Source organism: Lithobates pipiens, unplaced genomic scaffold, assembly GCF_037356315.1.
Source record: "Lithobates pipiens isolate NorthernLeopardFrog02 unplaced genomic scaffold, aLitPip1_a1.2 Scaffold_22, whole genome shotgun sequence".
Lineage (NCBI taxonomy): Eukaryota > Metazoa > Chordata > Amphibia > Anura > Ranidae > Lithobates > Lithobates pipiens.
The window spans coordinates 15,292,642-15,313,866 of NW_027507784.1; the positions used below are offsets into that span (position 1 = coordinate 15,292,642).

Sequence of the window (21,225 nt, forward strand, 5' to 3'; positions counted from 1 at the left end):
TTTTTTGCTAGAAAATTACTTGGAACCCCCAAACATTTTTATATATATATATATATATATATATATATATATATATATATATATATATATATATATATATATATATATATATATATATATATATATATATATATATATATATATATATATATATTTTAGCAGAGACTCTAGAGAATAAAACGGAGATTGTTGCAATATTTTATGTCGCACTGTATTTGCGCAGCGGTGTTTTAAGAGCAACTTTTTGACACTTTCATGAATAAAAAAAAAAAAAAAACAGTAAATTAGCCCAATTTTTTTGCATAATGTGAAAGATGATGTTACGCCGAGTAAACAGATACCAAATATGTCACACTTTATAATTGCACGCACTCGTGGATTGACGACAAAGTATGCTACCTAAAAATCTCAATAGGCGACGCTTTAACATTTTTTTACGGTTACCAGGAGGTCTAGTGCTAGAATTATTGCTCTCGCTCTGACGATCGCGGCGATACCTCACATGTGTGATTTGAACACCATTTACATATGCGGGCACGACTTCCGTGTGCGTTTTCTTTGCATCGCGAGCTCGCGGGGACGGCGGGCGCTTTAAAAAATTTTTTTACATTTTTTTATTTATTTTATAATGACTAAATTGTTTTAAAAAAATAAATAAAAAATTAAACATCCCTTGTGACAGTAATAAGTGGTGACAGGTACTCTTTATGGAGGGATCGGGGGTCTAAAAGACCCCCCACCCCTCCTTTACACTTCAATGTATTCAGATCGCCGAAAACGGTGATTCTGAATACCGTATATATTTTTGGCAGCCAAGTAAACGGGAAGTGACGTCATGACGTCGCTTCCGTGTTTACTATGAGGAGACTGGAACAAAGCCGATTACGGCTTCGTTCCAGTTCCTCCCCAGCAGCCGGAGGCAGCGGACATGGAATCGGTGCTCCCGATCGAGCAGGAGCACCTGCAACAGCGGCGGGAGGGGGGATGTCCCCTCCCGCTCCTCCGGCATAACAGCGGAGTGGCTTTTAGCCGCATCGGTTGTTATGGCTGGATAGCCAATCGCCTGCTGAAAAAAAAAAACGGTATAGGATGCCCTGCAGGTGCGGGCATCATCCCGGTATACCCCCCGGAAGCCGAGTATGCACATCTGCGTATGCTCGGCGGGAACGGGTTAATCAAGAGATTGGGACTGGCCCGGTACATCACCACTCTTGACTTGACCAAGGGATACTGGCAGATCCCACTTTCGCAGAGGCTAAAGAAAAAACTGCATTTGCCACACCCAAGGGCTTGTGGCAGTATGCCCAAATGCCATTCGGGCTACATGGGGCCCCAGCCACTTTCCAGAGGGCCATGGACTTCGTCCTGAGACCTCATAAGGATTTCTCAGGAGCCTATCTTGATGACATTGTCATCTTTAGTAAGGACTGGGAGAGTCATTTACCGAAGGTCCAGTTGGTCTTGGATGCCCTCCGAAGGGCGGGGTTCACAGTGAACCTGGAAAAGAGTAAGGAGTTGGAGGAGGCCCGCTACCTGGGGTATGTTGTAGGCAGGGGTGTGATTAAGCCCCAACTAAGCAAGGTGGAGGCTATTCAGAAATGGCCCCGTCCACTCACAAAGAAACAAGTGGGTTCTTTCCTTGGCATTGTGGGCTATTATAGGAGGTTTGTCCCCAACTTTGCCAGTCTAGCAGCACCTCTGACTGATCTCACCAAGGGAAAGAACGCAACTGTTGTTCAGTGGAGTGCAGAAGCAGAAGCAGCGTTCTGCCGATTGAAGCAAGCTTTGTGCCAGGAACCAGTGTTGGTAGCTCCCGACTTCCAAAAAGAGTTCCTGGTACAAACAGATGCCTCAAAATTGGGTCTGGGTGCAGTACTGTCCCAGATGATTGGGGGGATGAGCACCCTGTTGTGTACTTGAGACAGAAGCTCACACCAGCTGAGAGGAACTGTTCCATTGTAGAAAGGGAGTGTCTCCCAATAAAATGGGCTTTGGAGACACTCCGCTACTACTTGTTGGGCCGACCCTTCAAGTTAGTATCAGATCATGCGCCCCTTAAGTGAATGGCCCAAAATAAAGATAAAAACTCCAGAATCACCCGCTGGTTCCTTGCTCTACAGGACTTCAGGTTTGTAGTGGTACATATACCGGGAAAGGTACATCAGAATGTGGATGCCCTTTCCCGGGTCTACTGCCACTGGAGTCGTGGTGTCCAGACCCCTGGCCTGGAACAGAGGGGGGAGATATGTAGAGGGTCTGCCTTGGGCAGGGTTAAGAGGGGGTTAATTGAAGAAGGCAGGTACTTCCCCTTCAGGCCTGCTTATGGTCAGGTGTGCTGAAAGTGTCAGTGTGGAGCTGTTGAGTAGGAGAGAAAGACACAGCAGCACGCTGTGCGTAAACGTCCATTGCTGGATGGTGTACCTGCTGGGTGAGCTTAAACCACAAAAAAGACTTTAGCTCTGTTTGGAGCCATGAACTGTTACCTCTAAGCCTGTGGGCTGATGAACTGTGAGCTGTACTTGTGTGCACATCCGTTATAATAAATATCCCCCAAAAATATATAAAAAAAACATTTTTTTCCCTCAGTTTAGGCCGATACGTATTCTTCTAGATATTTTTGGTAAAAAAAAAAATCGCAATAAGCGATTATTGATTGGTTTGCCCAAAAGTTATAGCGTTTACAAAATAGGGATAGTTTTATGGCATTTTTTTTTTTTTTTAGTAATGGCGGCGATCTGCGATTTTTATTGTGACTGCGACATTATGGCGGACACATCGGACATTTTTGACACATTTTTGGGACCATTGTCATTTATACAGCAATCAGTGCTATATAAATGCAGTGATTCTTGTGTAAATGGCATTGGCAGTGAAGGGGTTAACCAGTGAGTGGCAGTGTAGGGGTTAAGTGTTCCAAGGGCGTGTTACTAACTGTGGGGGGCTGGGCTTTCATTTAGTGAACACTAATCTCTGCTCCAATCACATGGAGCAGAGATCAGCGTCACTAGTTGCTAGGCAGAACGGGGAAATGCTGTTTGCAACGGCATCTCTCCATTCAGCCTCCCCGTGAGACGATCGCGGGTATGCCTGAGGCGATCGAGTCCACATGACCCACGACCGGACTCAGGGGGGTCCCGACCGGCACGCGAGCACGCCACCGCCGGCACGCTCGTGATGGCAGGGTAGCAAATTTAAAGGGACGTACAGGTACGCCCATTTGCCTGCCTGTGCCATTCTGCCGACGTACATTGGCACGCACCGGTCGGGAACTGGTTAAAGTTACACCTAAACTGCAGTTTGGTTTGGTTATTATTATTCCAAATTTTGACCATTTTGACTATAGGGAGTTGGCCCTGGCCATAGGGGTCGCTGTCTCCTCTGGTAGGCAAGGAAACACAGTCTGGATGGGTGCTTTAAGGTTACTTTCTCTCGGAGACAGCCCAGTGGGAGTGTCAGTCTTGCTGTGTCTTCTGGGAGAGGGTACGTAAGAAGTTCCGGTCCAGAAGTATGTTCTGACTCCGTGGTCCTGGTCCTCCTGACCAGCCCCCCCAGAGGCCCTCATGGCCTGGTGTGCGGATCAATCCGTTTCCAAGTCTTGGGCTGGCTAGCCTGAGGCACAGTAACTGAAAGGAGGGTTCTAAGGTGGTCTAGTGCCATCTTGGTTTTGGAGAGGCCCAGCAACCGAAAACGCAACCAGGGGAGGACTCTTCAGAAGAGGACCACGCATGAGGCTGGCTGCTTAGCAAGAGCCTGGAAGCTAAGCTGGAAAGGACACCAGGTGAATCCACACTCAGACGGTATCGCCGGACCGGCTGCAAGATACTGGTACCGTATGAAAGTTCCCTAATTTTATCCTTCCATTACAACCAAGTCTGTGGCAGAGACTTTGCTTTGTCCGAATCACCTCTCGGTTGCTAAATGCACAAAAAAGGGGATTTATTGCGATAGTTGTAATATCCCGTTTCGAGTGGCTATTGCCTGGATTGCATAGAGAGAGACATTCAAGTGTCATCAGATCCAAGAGTACCTGAGCTTTTCTACCCATCCCCTCTATTCCCTACTGAGAGACTGGGCTTTGTTCAACATGTTTTTTGCAAATAAAAATCCCTAAAGCGGATCTGGCGTCAGTCTCTGCAGTTCATTGGGCCATCTACCTCAGGAAACCCCTAGACATACATGAGGTGAAGAAGGTAACAGTAAGCCCATTAATCTCAGCCACTCCTTATAACTGCTACCGGGCTGTTGGCAACTGGTTAAACTCTGTACATAGCACACCCCTGAACGCTGCACTCTGTGCGTAGTTCACCCCAAACTCTACACTCTGTATATAGCGCACCCCTGAACTCTGCACTCTGTACATAGCACACTCCCTGAACAATGCACTCTGTACATAGCACCCCTGAACTCTGTACGTAGTAAACCCCTGAACTCTACACTCTGTATATAACACACTGCTGAACTCTACACTCTGTATATAGCACACCCCTCAACTCTACACTCTGTATATAGCACACCCCTCAACTCTACACTCTGTATATAGCACACCCCTGAACACTGCACTCTGTATATAGCACACCCCTGAACACTGCACTCTGTACATAGCACACCCCTGAACTCTACACTCTGTACATAGCACACCCCTGAACTCTACACTCTGTACATAGCACCCCTGAACTCTGTACGTAGTAAACCCCTGAACTCTACACTCTGTATATAGCACGCCCCTCAACTCTACACTCTGTACATAGCACACCCCTGAACTCTGCACTCTGTGCGTAGTTCACCCCAAACTCTACACTCTGTATATAGCACACCCCTGAACTCTGCACTCTGTACATAGCACACTCCCTGAACAATGCACTCTGTACATAGCACCCCTGAACTCTGTACGTAGTAAACCCCTGAACTCTACACTCTGTATATAGCACACCCCTCAACTCTACACTCTGTATATAGCACACCCCTGAACACTGCACTCTGTATATAGCACACCCCTGAACACTGCACTCTGTACATAGCACACCCCTGAACTCTACACTCTGTACATAGCACACCCCCGAACTCTGCACTCTGTACATAGCACCCCTGAACTCTGTACGTAGTAAACCCCTGAACTCTACACTCTGTATATAGCACACCGCTGAACTCTACACTCTGTATATAGCACGCCCCTCAACTCTACACTCTGTATATAGCACACCCCTGAACTCTGCACTCTGTATATAGCACACCCCTGAACTCTGCACTCTGTATATAGCACACCCCTGAACTCTGCACTCTGTATATAGCACACCCCTGAACTCTGCACTCTGTATATAGCACACCCCTGAACTCTGCACTCTGTACATAGCACACCCCTGAACTCTGCACTCTATTTATTTTTAAATATTTTTAAATATATATATATATTTTTTATTATTGCATTTTAGTGTAAATATGAGATGTGAGATCTTTTTAACCCCAGATCTCATATATAAGAGGACCTGTCATGCTTTTTTTCTATTACGAGGGATGTTTACAATCCTTGTAATAGGAATAAAAGTGACACCATTTTTTTTTTTTTTTTAAAAGAACAGTGCAAAAATAAAAAATAAAAGGTAAAACAAATAGGAAAAAAAAAAAAATATTTTGAATCACGCCCGGTCCCTCTGAGCTCGCATGCAGATGGAAACGCATAAGTGAGCAACGGCCACATATGAAAACGTTGTTTCATGTGAGGTATCGCCATGATCGGCAGAGCGAGAGCAATAATTCTAGCCCTAGACATCCTCTGCAACTCAAAACATGCAACCTGTAGAATTTTTTTATACGTTGCCTATGGAGGTTTTTAAGGGTAAAAGTTTGTCGCTAGCGGGGCGCAATTTTGAAGCACGACATGTTGGGTATCAATTTACTCAGCGTAACATTATCATTATCATTCACAATATAAAAAATAAAAAAAATGGGCTAACTTTACTGTTGTCTTATTTTTTAATGCAAAAAAGTGTTCCCCAAAAAAAGTGCTCTGTGCAAATACGTTGTAACAGAAAGTATTGCAACGGCCGCCATTTTATTCTCTAGGGTGTTAGGGGGTTGGGGGTTAGAAGTCATTTTCTAGCAAAAAAATAAAAAACTTTTAACTTGTAAACACCAAATCTCAGAAAGAGGCTCGGTCCTTAAGTGGTTAAACGGTGCGCTGGAAGGACGCTCCAAAAAGTTGAGGCACTGTAATAACGGTGTATACAGCACTCCTACAGTGCCCTTTGCAGGAGCTTTTAACCCTTTTTTGGCTACTAAAATAATAGTGCTTTACCACCGACACCCGGGCGCTGCCAGTGTGAAAGTGACCTAACTAGAAGCATTGTGCAGGTTGACGGAAATGTCACTGTATTTTTTTTGCAATACATTGATGTCTGCATCATTAGCTCCATCTAGTGCCCAAAAATGCGGTATTGTTTCTTGAAATCCCTCACTGAGAAAACGATACCACATTTTGGCCACTAGATGGAGCTGACAATCTCTTATAAAAAAAAAAAAAAAAAATACAGTGGTATTGCATTTAAAGGGGTGTTCTGGCAGTTTTTTTTGTTTTTTTTTTAAAGTCAGCAGCTACAAACACTGTAGCTGCTGAATTTTAATAAGGACATTTACCTGTCCAGGGCGCCCGCGATGTTGGCCGCCCCGAGGCCGATCCGTCCATCGGATCGGCTGCTGATGCCTCCATCTTAACGAAGGCAAACAGGCAGCGGAGCCTTGTGGCTTCACTGCCCGTTTCCTACTGCGCGAGTCGCGCGGCGCTTTGTGAATGGCCCCGTTGTTTTCTGGGACACACCCATGTCCAAGAAGGCAACGGGGCCACTCGCCGAAGAGGAGGGGCCTGGTCCTTTGGCTGCAAATTGGTCCGGGGGTTAAGTGGATAATGCGTTTGTTTCTTTTGGGTGGTCCTCCACTTTAACTTGTATGCATGCTTCTGACCTTTAGGCTGGGTTCACAGTTATGCGAATTGAATGAGGGTTTCCCTGCATCTAATTCGCATGACACCTCCGGGGGGGGGGGGGGGGGGGTTGTGCTGGGGCGCGGGGGGGGTTGTGTCCGTGGTACGTATTGTAAAAGGGTCCATCAAAAAAGCGGACCTGATTCGCCCCCGAAACGGTGAACAGGGACACACCGGACCCCTAGCGTGAACCCGGCATTATGCAACACACGTTTTATAAATAAGACTCCTGGTGGGATTTCCATCATTCTAAAACAGAGACTAGAATTAGATATATATTAAATGTATTTGTTTTTAGCCCTAATGAGTGATTTTTCTTCATTTTCTGTCCCGATGGGGAAGGGAAGGGGAAAGTACACAGACTCCAAATGGAAATCCTGGATTTTGGCTGGAGATGAGCTTCCTTGAGATGTCCTCTTCAGATCCTTTATAGAGAGTCCTATATAAATATTAGTCTATACATTCAACACAATTAGCTTCTTACCTCTTTTTCTTATCTTATTCTTCAAATTCTTAATTTTTTGTCCTTCAAAAGGAGCTTTATCATCTTTGACCTCATTGAAGAGGAAGACATCGCTTGCGTATTGGACAAGCTTGGGCTGTTCCCTGAGGATTGAAGCCTTCTTCTCATTACTGCTGTCCTCCATGTCACCCACCACTACGATCACATTGTCCCGTCCTGCATGTATCACATAGAAGGGGAGATAACAGAACACTCACTATACACTATACACTGTACAATAATTAAACTGATCACCAAACAGTGGTTCTTGTGATCATTGTGCAGCCTGAGATGAAGACAGACACCATTTATATTTTATCCAGGTGTCCTGCAAGCCGCACCTTTTGGAGCGCTGTAGGAGCGGTATATTTACCGCTCCTAAAACACCCCTTCCCATTGAAAACAATAGGGCAGCGCTCCAAACCCACCTGCAAATCGCCACTGCGGCCGGTTTTAACCCTTTTTTGGCCACTAGCGGGGGGTTAAAACTGCCCCGCTAGCGGCCGAAAAGCGCCGCTAAAACGATGGTAAAGCACCGCTAAAACGATGGTAAAGCGCCGCTAAATATAGCACCTTTAGCTGCACTTTTTAGACAGCGGACAAGATTGTTTTAAGAGGTGATGTTATTTTTAGCAAAAAATGCCGGCAACTTGATTGCTTTCTCTTAAATCTTTATTGAGCACTAACAGCAGTGCGACATCTAAAACCCTAACATGTTTCGGCTGAAGCCGTCCTCATAGGCTCCGGCCGAAACTTGTTAGCGTTTTAGATGTCGCACTGCTGTTAGTGCTCAATAAAGATTTAAGAAGAAGCAAACAGCAGCGTGACATCTAAATTGCTAACAAGTTTCGGCCGGAGCCTTGATGCTATGAGGGCGGCTCCGGCCGAAACATGTTAGGGTTTTAGATGTTGCACTGCTGTTAGTGTTCAATAAAGATTTAAGAAGAGGCAATCAAGTTGCTGGCATTTTTTTTAATTTATTTTTTTACGTTTATTGGACACAACAAGCCTGAGCATCGTTATTCAGCTCATCGTTCTACAATCATGCGGTATAGCTTGGATGAGTTTTTGTCTACATTACTATGTTATATTTAGGTTAACAGAATAGATTTAAATAGTGATGGTTATCAACAAGTTAGACCAGTGGTCATCAACCCTGTCCTCAGGGCCCACTAACAGGTCAGGTTTTCAAGATAACTGAAATACATGACAGGTGATATTATTTGCTGCTCAGTGATTGCCGTATTCTAGTCTGCATCTCCCCCCAAGGTAATACATAAACCCTGGCCTGTTAGTGGGCCCTGAGGACAGGGTTGATGACAGGGCTGGACTGGGACAGAAATTTGGCTCTGGACTTCATCCAGACCGGCCCACTTACATTTTGAGTGTCCCATCAGCACTCCCTTACATCAGAGTGTCCCATCACCAGCCCCCTTACAACAGAGTGTCCCATCACCAGCCCCCTTACAACAGAGTGTCCCATCACCAGCCCCCTTACATCAGAGTGTCCCATCAGCACTCCCTTACAACAGAGTGTCCCATCAGCACCCCTTTCATCAGAGTGTCCCATCACCAGCCCCCTTACATCAGAGTGTCCCATCAGCACCCCCTTAGATCAGAGTGTCCCATCAGCACCCCCTTACATCAGAGTGTCCCATCAGCAGCCCCCTTACATCAGAGTGTCCCATCAGCAGCCCCCTTACATCAGAGTGTCCCATCAGCAGCCCCCTTACATCAGAGTGTCCCATCAGCACCCCCTTACATCAGAGTGTCCCATCAGCACCCCCTTACATCAGAGTGTCCCATCAGCAGCCCCCTTACATCAGAGTGGCCCACTGAGCCATCGGCCCACCGGGAAACTCCCGGTAGTCCCGATGGCCAGTACATGCCTGGTTGATGACCACTGAGTTAGAGGACATATTCGGGCTTCATGTGCCAAACACAAAGTACCATTGTGAGTGGAATTACCAATTAACAGTCTCTATAAAGCTGGCTATACAAATTCAGCTGGCTCAGCAGGGCCTGGTCAAATTTTGATCCACGTATGGCCATTTCTATTCATGAAAAGTATCTATCTGTAGAGCCCTTTACTTTTGGGTAGGTGCTTAGTAGTGTTTTTTTTGACAGTATAGGACATGGGTGCTCAATCTGTGGCCCTCCAGATGTTGTGGAACTACAAGTCTCATGAGGCATTGCAAGGCTGACAGTTACAATCATGACTCCCAAAGGCAGAGGCATGATGGGACTTGTAGTTCTGCATCAGCTGGACGGCCACAGGTTGAGCACCCATGGTATAGGAGATAGAGACAGGTAAATTTAGCCAGGGTCCTTCTTTTTACTATGCCTGGTTGTTTATTTAGGGATGGGAGTGTCAGAGTAGAAGGGTGTGTGGCCGCCAACACTTGGGCTCAGAGATACCTCCTCTGCTTGACAGTAGATTTTGCTGGAAAGAGAGGAAGGACTGAAACCTGAGTGGCAGGAAAACCATGTGAGAGAATTGACCAATGCTTAATTACTACGGTCAATGGGAGGTCTCTCATAAAAAGGGGGGGGGGTCACATGCTCTGGGAGGGAGGAGTTTGAGGTCCAGAGGTTCAGGACCGGTGGAGTTCAGAGATCGCGGAGCCTCTGGGAGGAGGCTGAAGGCCCAGGAGTTCAGAGATCTCAGAGCCGGATAGCCGGATGCGAGTCCAAGGAGGCCGAAGTCTGGCCCCTGGAGGAGAAGTCAGCATGTAGTGCTGGAGGAAGACCGGGCGCCCCATGCGGGGATGTACCGGACAGCGCTGAGGAGGAAGTAGGAACTAAGAGGAAGGAGAAAACTGGGAATTGACTTTCTGTAAGTAGAACATGGACTGTTGAGTGGGAGAGAGAGCAAAAGGAGTGCAACACAGTAGGACTAAGCCGTAACTAAACGCTGTGTGTCCAAGGACCACAGTATCGAGCACTTTTCCAGGACTGAGGGAAGGTTGACAACACAAGTCATGGAAATAGGTAGTGTGGCCTGTGACTTCGGGGTCAACATCCACAGCATTATTCAGAGTGATGCTTATCTGTCCATATTGGAAGTGTAACCCTGAGATAAGAATTGGAACCAGGAAAGGATCGCTATACGGGACTTAACTAACAAATGCTATGGCTACAGATTAGTTCCCTTTTGACCTAAAGCTGGGGTCGGATGGGGCATCTCATATACTCTACCTTAAATAAACTTACCATAAACCTGACATAGGTATTTCAGCTCCTCATCGTACAGGCTGTCAACAACATCAGTGATGTTCAGGCGCCCTCTTGTCTTGCTGTGGAAAAGGATGGCGAAGGAACACTTGGGGACTTGCTCTGTAAAATCGGACCAAGTATTGGTGATCAGGATGGGCCGCACCCCCTTCACACACATGATGAAGGTAATGATACGTATCAACCATTCATAGAGCCTTCTGTCCTCTCGGGAATATATTCCGACTACGGCGCGGTCAAAGCACCTCATCTTTCAGATGTCCTTGAGCTGTAGAAAACAGTAAAACATGATTGGCGCACATTATACCAACAGTGCCAAGGGTACCCGCCATAAACTATGTATGAGGTAAATGCCTGGGTGCTCATCCACAATGAAATCCATACAAATCCATACAAAAGAGGTGTAGAGGCACTTAGGGGTCTTGCAGTGGAGATACATCGATTTACAACGTATCTCTGCTTCAAGACCCGTAATTGTCTGTATACCTGTTTTAGAACTAAATATAAAATATTCTATTTTTCTCATAGGATTAGTATAGAAGTTTTAGACCCCCATTCACATTTCAGGTAGTGGGAACATATCTTCCAGCTCGCAACATTTTATTCTTGCGCAATTTACATGCGTTTCCGTGTAACGCGCATAGGTCCCGCCTATCCACTTAAATCCAGATCTCAAATTTTGTGTGATGGAAATTCCAATGGAAAATGTCCGATGGAGCCTACACACGGTCGGAATTTCTGACAACAAGCTCCCATCGAACATTCTCCGTCGGAAAATCCAACCGTGTATACGGGGCATAAAAGAGTCATTTTAAGTGGAACAAAATATAAAAATGGGGGGATTGTTTCCCATCATTTGTGTCATTCAGGGGAATTGTGCCCCATCATTGGTCTCATTGGGCCCAATAGTTGGTGACAGTGGGAGGAATAGTGCCCCATCGTTGGTTTCAGTGGGAGAAGTTGTGCCCAATCCTTGGTGACAGTGGGAGGAATAGTGCCCCATCATTGGTGTCACTGGACCCAATTGTTTGTGTTATTGGGAGGAACTGAGCTCCATTATTGGTGTCATTGGACCCAATTGTTGGTGTTATTGGGAGGAACTGAGCTCCATTATTGGTGTCATTGGACCCAATTGTTGGTGTTATTGGGAGGAATTGAGCTCCATTTTTGGTGTCATTGGACTCAATTGTTGGTGTTATTGGGAGGAATAGTGCCCCATCAGTGGCGTCATTGGACCCAATTGTTAGTGTTATTGGGAGGAACTGAGCTCCATTATTGGTGTCATTGAGAGGAATTTTACCCCGTCACTGATGTCAGTGGGAAGAATTGTGCCCCAGTGTTGGTGTCAATAGGAGGAGATTATGCCCCATTGTTGGTATCAGTGAAAGGAACAGTGCCCCAAGGGCTGGATAAAAGCAAGCAAAGGGCCACATTCGGGCCCCTGGGCCACAGTTTGAAGACCACTGCTTAAGGCCAACATCCGTATGGAGCCACTGCCCCCACACAGCCCACCACCTAAATGGGGTCTGCCATGTTGGAGGACATTGGAGCCGCTGCCCCCCCACAGCCCACCACCTATATGGGGTCTGCCGTAATGGAGGACACTGGAGCCACTGCCCCCTGCAGCCCACCACCTAGATGGGGTCCACCATGCTGGAGGATACTGGAGCTGCAGCCCCCCCGCAGCCCACCACCCGCCACCTAAATGGGGTCCGCCGTGCTGGAGGACACTGGAGCTACAGCCCCCCCCCCCCCGCAGCCCACCACCCACCACCTAGATGGGGTCCGCCGTGCTGGAGGACACTGGAGCTACAGCCCCCCCCCCCCGCAGCCCACCACCCACCACCTAGATGGGGTCCGCCGTGCTGGAGGACACTGGAGCTGCAACCTCCCCCCCCCCCCCCACAACCCGCTACCTAGATGTGGTAAGTGCCGGACTGACCGACCGGCAGAAAACACGGGGGAGGGGGTATGGTTGTTTGCCGCCCCCCCCCCCCCAAAAAAAAACACAAGCCGGCACTGCATTTCACTATTAACCAAAATCTCTGAGGAACGTTTCCAACACCTTTAAGTATCTATGGCACCAAGAATGAAGGCAAACAGGGGATCCAGCCCACTACTAGCAAGGAGGACCTAATAAAGTGGCCAGTGAGTGCAGGTCACCTTACTTATTTCTAGGTGACATTGGGGTTGATATACTAAAGGCAAATAGACTGAGCAAGAGCAAAGCATACAAGAGCATTTGCTTCAGATCTTAGTTAATCATATGAAGATTCACTTTATAAAGAACACCCAATCACATGCAAGGGAAATACAAAATGGCATATTTGCTTGAACATGATTGGATGATGGGTATCAGTAGAGCTCCGCCTTGTTTACTAAGCTCTGGAGCAACTGCACTTGCCAATTTCTCAGTCTATTTGCCTTTAGTAAATCCACCCATAGGCGTGCACATGGGGTGTGCCGGGTGAGCCTGGGCACACCCTAATGTGTCCGGAGATCTGCTGTAAGATGCTGCAAGAGACTGTATAGGGAGCTGCCTGTGAGCAGTCAGGGAGAGGCATGTAAGAGCCGCTTAGTGCTTTAACCTGTAATGAAATGTCACTGCTTGCAGATAGGAGCTGTGAAAACTCGGGCTGATGTCGGGGGTGGGTGGGACCAAACAACTAGCCTATCAAACATGCTGATGTCGAGGGCTAGGCAGTCCTCTCCGTGTATGTGGCCCCGCCCCCTTTCTATCAGTTAATAAATATCAATGCCCATCAGTGCCACCTATCAGTGCTGCATATCAGCGCCCATCAGTGTCGCCCATCAGTGCTCAACTAAAGGGCCAAGCACAACCCCTAAAAAACAACCCCCACACCAGTGCACAAAGCAAGGTCCATATAGACACGGATGAGCGAGTTTGGGGTGGAGGAACTTGACTGGCCTTCACATTAAAGTGGACACTGTGAGCCAGGCCTTCTTATCCAACATCAGTGCCTGACCTCACAAATGCTCTTCTGGAAGAATGGTCAAACATTCCCATCGACACATCTCCTAAACCTTGTGGACGGCCTTCCCAGAAGAGTTGAAGCTGTAAGCCCTTGTACATACAGTCGGACATTGCGACATGAAAATGTCCGATCGGACCGTGTTGTTGGATAATCCGACCGTGTGTGGGCTCCATCTGACTTTTTCCGTCGGAATGTCCGACCAACAAAGTTAGAGAGCTGGATATAAAATTTTCCGACAACATGATCCGATCGGACTCTGTACGATCGTTTGTAGAGAATTCCGATTGGACAAAGTGCCACGCATGCTCAGATCAAATTACAAAACCAAAGCTATTGCCTAATAGCCTGAACGTAGTCCCGTCGTAACAAACAAATGTCGTCACGTTATGTACGATCGGATTTTCCGACAACTTTGTCCGACCGTGTGTACGCAACACCAGTTTCGGACAAAATCTGTTGGAAAAAATCCGACAGATTTTGTGGTCGGAATTTCCGACCGTGTGTACGGGGGCTTATAGCTGCAAAGGGTAGACATGTGCAATTTTTTTAGTTACCAATTCGTTTTTCGTTAGAATTCGTTATATTCGTTAATTCGCAAGCATACAAATGAACGAACGGTTCACTAAAATTTCGAACGAAAAACAAACTACCGAAAAGAACGCATTATGAAAACAAGGAAAATACGAAATAATTAAATTAGAAACAATGAAAATACCAAAGAATGAAAATTGGAAAAAACGAAAATACCGAACAAAGATTCAAAATAACGAAAAAATCTAAATGAACGAAAAAACGAAAATTACGAATATTTGTAAAATGTAAATCAAAACAACGAAGATACGAAATAACGAATAACTCTGCTGATCGAGAATTCGAAAGAATGAATTTGTTAGTTCTGGTTCTGAAATGTTCCATCCAGAGTCCAGATAGGGGCGTGGCTGGGTCGCTGGCACTGTTTTGGTGGATTGGTGACTTAAGTTCTGACTTGTGAGAGAGAAATTCTTTGTTTCTTAAAGCGGGGTGCCCCTTAAAAAAAATAATTAAAGGTCAGCAGCTACAAATACTGCAGCTGCTGACTTAATAATCGGACACTTACCTGTCCCAGGGTCCAGCGATGCGGGGGAGCGAAGCTCCGCTTGTCCCCCCCCTCCGCTCAGTGGCGCCGGCATTCCTACTGTGAAGCCACAGCCGGACACCAACTGCGCATGCGCGGTGGCGGCGCGCACCGTGATACGCTGACTGCGCCGAGGGGAAGTGACGTCAGGTGCCCGGGCACTGAAGGAGGCAGACTACGACGCACCCCCTAGCAACAGGCATTTAGAGGTGAGTTAAAATTTTTTTTTTTTTGGGGGAATTTTACTCTTTTTTTTTTTTGGCAGAAACACCACTTTAAACATATAAATAGCACACACATTACGTAAAAATTACGAATTACGCTACCATTACAAATCTACGAAAAACAATGTAACGAAAGTACGAATAAATGAGGCAGTCAAATCTCACGAAAGTAGGAATGTAATTAACCCTTTCATGACTAAGCCTACTTTTGACATTTGGTGTTTACAAGTTAAAATCCGTATTTTTTGCTAAAAAAAAAATACTTAGAACCCCCCAAACATTATAGATATTTTTTATTTTTTAGCAGAGAATCTAGAGAATAAAACGGCGATTGTTGCAATATTTTATGTCACGCTGTATTTGTGCAGCGTTGTTTCAAACGCAACTTTTTGGGAAAAGGGACACTTTCATGAATTAAAAAAAAAGGAAACGGTAAAGTTAGCCCAATTTTTTTGTATAATGTGAAAGATGATGTCACACTTTATAATTGCACGCACTCGTGGAATGACGACAAACAATGGTACCTAAAAATCTCCATAGGCGACGCTTTAATTTTTTTTTTTTTACAGTTACCAGGTTAGAGTTAGAGAGGAGGTCTAGTGCTAGAATTATTGCTCTCGCTCTGACGATCACGGTGATACCTCACATGTGTGATTTGCAAACCGTTTACATATGCAGGCGTGACTTCTGTATGCGTTTTCTTTGCTGCGCGAGCTTGCAGTGACGGCAGGCGCTTAACTTTTTTTTTTTCTTTTTTAATTTTAAAATTAATAAATTGTTTTTAAAAAAATAAATAAAAAAATTTGATCACTTTTATTGCTGTCACAAGGAATGTAAACATCCCTTGTGACAGTAATAGGTGGTGACAGGTACTCTTTATGGAGGGATCGGGGGTCTAAAATACCCCAAATCCCTCCTTTGCACCCCAAAGTATTCTGATCATCGTTTTCGGCGATTCTGAATACTGTATATATTTTTTTTAAAACTGGCGCCATTGGCAGCCGAGTAAACAGGAAGTGACGTCATGACCTCGCTTCCGTGTTTAGGATCAGGACACTGATCTTACGGCTTCCTTCCAGTCTGTCCCTAGCCTCCAGAAGCGGCGGATTGTTGATCGGGGCTCCCGATGGAACGGGAGACCCGGTAAGAGCGGCGGGGGGGGCAGGCATGTACTGGCCATCGGGACTACCGGGAGATTCCCGGTGGGCCGATGGCTCAGTGGGCCGGTCTGGTGCAGTCCTGGAGCGGCTCCTCTCTGACAGTGAGTGATCTCAATTTCACTCCTGTTAGGGGGAGCAGCTGCCGTCACTTGCTGGAGAGCGCATTAGGCCTCCTGCTCCTCCAGCCTGCAGGGGGAGATAGACACGGTCAGCAGACTTTCCTTCCTCTCTCCCCTATCACTTGTTATCACATGACTGGAGAGAGGAAGAAGAGAGGCTGCCTTCAGAACTGTGAGTACATGTGGGAGGGGGACACTCTGATGTAAGGGGGCTGGCGATGGGACTCTGATGTAAAGAGCTGGCGATGGGACTCTGATGTAAAGAGCTGGCGATGGGACTCCGATGTAAAGAGCTGGCGATGGGACTCCGATGTAAAGAGCTGGCGATGGGACTCCGATGTAAAGAGCTGGCGATGGGACTCCGATGTAAGGGGCTGGCGGTGGGACTCTGAAGTAAGGGGCTGGCGGTGGGACTCTGAAGTAAGGGGCTGGCGGTGGGACTCTGAAGTAAGGGGCTGGTGGTGGGACTCTGAAGTAAGGGGCTGGTGGTGGGACTCTGAAGTAAGGGGCTGGTGGTGGGACTCTGAAGTAAGGGGCTGGTGGTGGGACTCTGAAGTAAGGGGCTGGTGGTGGGACTCTGAAGTAAGGGGCTGGTGGTGGGACTCTGATGTAAAGAGCTGGTGGTGGGACTCTGATGTAAGGGGGCTGGTGATGGGACTCTGATGTAAGGGAGTGCTGATGGGACACTCAAACGGTAAGTGGGCCGGTCTGGATGAAGTCCAGGGCCAAATTTCTGTCCCAGTCCAGCCCTGGGGAGTCAGGCGTCTCCTCCCGCTCCCGGCTTTTAGCCACATCGGTTGTTATAGTTGGAAAGCTGATCGCCGGCTCCAAAAAAACGGTACCGGCAGCTGTTGGAATCATCCCGGTATGACCCCCAAAAGCCGAGGCCGCATATCAGCATACGCTCGGCGGCAAGGGGTTAAATCTATGAAAATGTGAATTTTCGAATCGACTAAAAATTAGACTCACGGGAATACGAATCATTTCAAATCGACGAAAATTTAGCTCTTACGGAAATACAAAGGCGTCCGAATATGAAATATAACAAAAATGCGAATTCCGAATCGACGGAAATACGAATCAATGAAAAAATAACTCTCACGAAAATACGAAAGAGTCCGAATACGAAAACCCGCGTCTTACGAAATTACGAATCGTTGCAAATCGATGGAAACAAATGTTTCTGTTGTGCACATGTCTAGCAAAGGGCGGAGCGACTCAATATTCAACCCTACGGGTGAAGGCTGGGAGGCCATTAAAGTTCATGTGCGTGTAAAGGCAGGTGTCTCAATACTTTTGGTAATACAGTGTGTGTTTGTTTGTGTATATATATATATATATATATATATATATATATATATATATATATATATATATATATATATATATATATTGTGAGGGGTTTGCTCGGCAGCGGGTGTGTGTGACCCCCTGGATGGGTTCACAACACAAAATCAGGCACAGCAGACAGCGTTGTAGGTGCAAAAAAACAAAAGATGCGGTTTATTTCTGCTACATGCAGTGATACATACAACAGCAAAACAAAATAAAACATGAAAATAAATCCTGGTCAGCTTGACCTCTAACTACACACTTAGATCCCCTGTCTAACAACTGAGAGCAGCCTTGTGCTGCCTCAGTCCCTGTCATAGAGGTTTGCCACACAGGCGTTAACTCACCGCACAGAACAGGTGTCACACTCCCCAGTCTATACGACACAAAAACTGGTTCCAGGATGGAGCATCTCCCTATGCATGCTGGGGTTTTTTGTAGAGGTCTTAATGAGCCCACATACTTCAGCTGGGCTCATTAACTCTTCCCCTCTAATTGTAAAGGTCTGCATAAAGCCTGAATCTAGGACACACATATTTACCATCCTGAATACAACCAGGTGATTTTACCTGCGTGCTGCCACAATATATATATATATATATATGTGTGTGTTTGAGCCTTGGAGCGCACGCCCATGTAACTCTTTCTGTACACAGTGCGGTCCATGTCCACACCCTTCTTCTCGGTTCAGGCAGTACTGATTTTATCAGATGAAACTCTTAGGCCGCGTACACACGGGCGGACTGTTCGCCCAACCTTGTCCGCTGAACAGTGTTTGGGCGGACAGTCCGCTCGTGTGTGGGCTTTCAGTGGACAGTTTCAGCGGACAGTTGGACGAACAAGGTTTTTCGGAAATTCCGAAAAACTGTCCGCTGAAACCTTGTTTCAGCGAACAGCCCGCTCGTGTGTAGGCTTGTTCGTCAAACTAAGTTCCGCGCATGCTCAGAAAGGATTTTCACGCCGAAAGTTATAATGCAGTGTATAGGACGTCGTATTTTTCGTCCCGTCGTACGTGCCGTTCACGTCATCGCGCACGGTTTCAGCAAACTGTTCATCCGTCGTGTGTGGCCATGTCCGTCCATGCTAATTTTGAGCGGACTGTTTGCCGAAACTGTTGGACGGACAAAGTTGGGCGAACAGTCCCCGCGTGTGTACGCGGCCTTAAACTCTCTGACATGAACGTCACTTGAAAACTTGGAAGGGGCTCATGTGAGTTGAGGTCTTTGCCAGTAAAGGGTTAATCCTCTTCTTAAAAAAAAATAAAAATGACAGTTTCAACTGCACCCCCTCCCCCCAATCCACGGACATACCACGACACCCCAATGATTAGCCCAACTCACCGATTCTGGAAGCCTGCGATTCGCCCAACACACCCAACTCTTCTCTGCGATACAAGAAACTGCAGGGAGTGAAAGTGAAACTTTGTATCAGAACCGTTATTAGTGCAGAGACAGGGGGGAGGGGGAGGGGGGCCTCACATTCCACCTATGAGAACACTGAATACTAAGGAAGCCGATATCTGGAGATCTCCGCAATGGGGTCACAGATAAACACACAAACGCATCGGGGGAGATTTACTAAAACTGGAGAGTGTAAAATCTGGAGCAGCTCCGCACAGAAACCGATCGGCTTCCAGGTTTTATTGTCAGAGTATAAAGGGGTTGTAAAGATCCATCCTATGCATTCAGGGGAACAAACGCCTGTCAGTGATCACTCCCCCCTCCCCCAGCGGGGCTGGACTGGGACAAGAATTTGGCCCTGGACATCATCCAGATTGGCCCACTTTAATTTTGCAAACACGCACAAAAACAGTATATAAACTAGCAATTGTGCAAAAAAATAAGTAAAAACATTTCACTGTAAGTATAAATGGCTTTTTTTTCAGGGTCCCCAGAAACCCCCCCCCCACTTACATCAGGCTCCCCAGAGAGCCCCATTACATTAGGGTCCCCAGAGAGCCCCCCTTACATCAGGGTCCCCAAAGGCCCCCCCTTACATCAGGGTCACCAGAGAGCCCCCCTTACATCAGAGTCCCTAGAGAGCCCCCCTTACATCAGAGTCCCCAGAGAGCCCCCCTTAAATCAGGGTCCCCAGAGAGCCCCCCCTATATCAGAGTCCTCAAAAAGCCTTGCCTTGCAACAGGGTCCCCAGAGAGCCCCCACTTACATCAGGGTCCCCAGAGAGCCCCCACTTACATCAGTGTCCCTAGAGAGCCCTCCATTACATCTGGGTCCCCAGAGAGCCTCCCCCTTTCATCAGGGTCCCCATAGAAACCCCACTTATGCCAGGGTCCCCAGAAAGCCTCCCCCTTTCATCAGCGTCCCCATAGAGCCCCCCACTTACCTCAGAGTCCCCAGAGAGCCGCTCTTTACCTCAGAGTCCCCAGAGAGCCGCTCCTTACATCAGGGTCCCCATAGAGCCCCCCACTTATGCCAGGGTCCCCAGAGAGCCTCTGTCTTTCATCAGGGTCCCCATGGAGCCCCCCCACTTACGCCAGGGTCCCCAGAGAGCCCCTCCTTACCTCAGAGTCCCCAGAGAGCTGCTCCTTACCTCAGAGTCCCCAGAGAGCCGCTCCTTACATCAGGGTCACCAGAGAGAGGGCAGGCAGTGAGAGATACTGGACTCAGGAGCGTACCCTGCAAGGTACCCCCCCCCCCCCGGGAGAGTGTTTCTCCTAGGGGGTTATCTGATGTAGGGAGGACCCACAAGAGCCGCCCGGGGGCCCCAGGAGAGGAGGATTGGGGGCCACTCTGTGCAAAACAAGCTGCACAGTGGAGGTAAGTATGATATGTCTATTATGTCTATACTTTAACCACTTGCCGACCAGCCACTGTCGTCAAGATTAGTGATGGACGAACTTCCGACGGGATGTTTCGCAAACGCGGACCGCGAACGCGGCCGATAGTTCGCGAACCGAATCTGTGCCTCCAGAGTGCTCCCTAACATCTGTAATGCCAGAATTCCCCCTTAAATCTGTACTGCCAGAGTTCCCCCTTACATCTGTACCTTACAATGAATGGCCCTCAAACAGTCCCAAAGGGTAGACACCATACCCTGGTGCACTCACAATCCATTGCTGCTGTGCATGGTAGCCAATCAGCTTCTAACTTCAGTTTGTTCAACAACAACAAAAAAGAAAAAAAAATGTGCTCACAAAACCTGGAAGCTGATTGGTTTCTATGCAGAGCTGCGCCAGATTCTCACCCACAAAGAAATCCATACAAATCGAAATCAAGAATAGGGGCACTTATGGGTCTTGCAGTGAAGTTAAATACATTTATCTCCGCTTAAGTGTACAGTGGAACCTGGGTTAACGGGTGACGCGGTTAACAAGCGTTTTGAAAGACAAGCAACTTAAAAAAATAAAATAAAATCATGACTCCGTTTGCGAGTGTTGTCTCGCAAAATGAGTAGAATTCAAGCTAATGTGGTGTGCAGTACCGCATTTGGCCAGAGGTGCGCGGGTTTCCGAGTTCAGCCCAGCTGTCCCAGAGTATTTCCCCCCCACCTCTGGCCACATGCGGTATTGCATGCAATAGAAGTCAATGCGGAACGAATTATCTTCGTTTCC

At 47.1% G+C, this 21,225-nt stretch overlaps 1 protein-coding gene across 2 annotated transcripts in view; it reads right to left on the minus strand.

Annotated features, from left to right (window-relative positions):
* The window catches only part of LOC143923334 (uncharacterized), a 43,599-nt gene that overhangs the window by 14,467 nt on the left and 7,907 nt on the right, over positions 1 to 21,225 (minus strand). Inside the window, exons 2-4 of one of the 2 annotated variants that reach the window (XM_077446947.1) lie at positions 18,995 to 19,053; positions 10,689 to 10,977; positions 7,458 to 7,652 (exon numbers count right to left, since the gene is read on the minus strand). In XM_077446947.1, the coding sequence (XP_077303073.1) occupies positions 7,458 to 7,652; positions 10,689 to 10,959 (466 nt within the window). In that variant the 5' untranslated portion in view covers positions 10,960 to 10,977; positions 18,995 to 19,053. The remainder of the gene's footprint in view (positions 1 to 7,457; positions 7,653 to 10,688; positions 10,978 to 18,994; positions 19,054 to 21,225) is intronic. The other variant, XM_077446948.1, reaches the window with a different exon arrangement.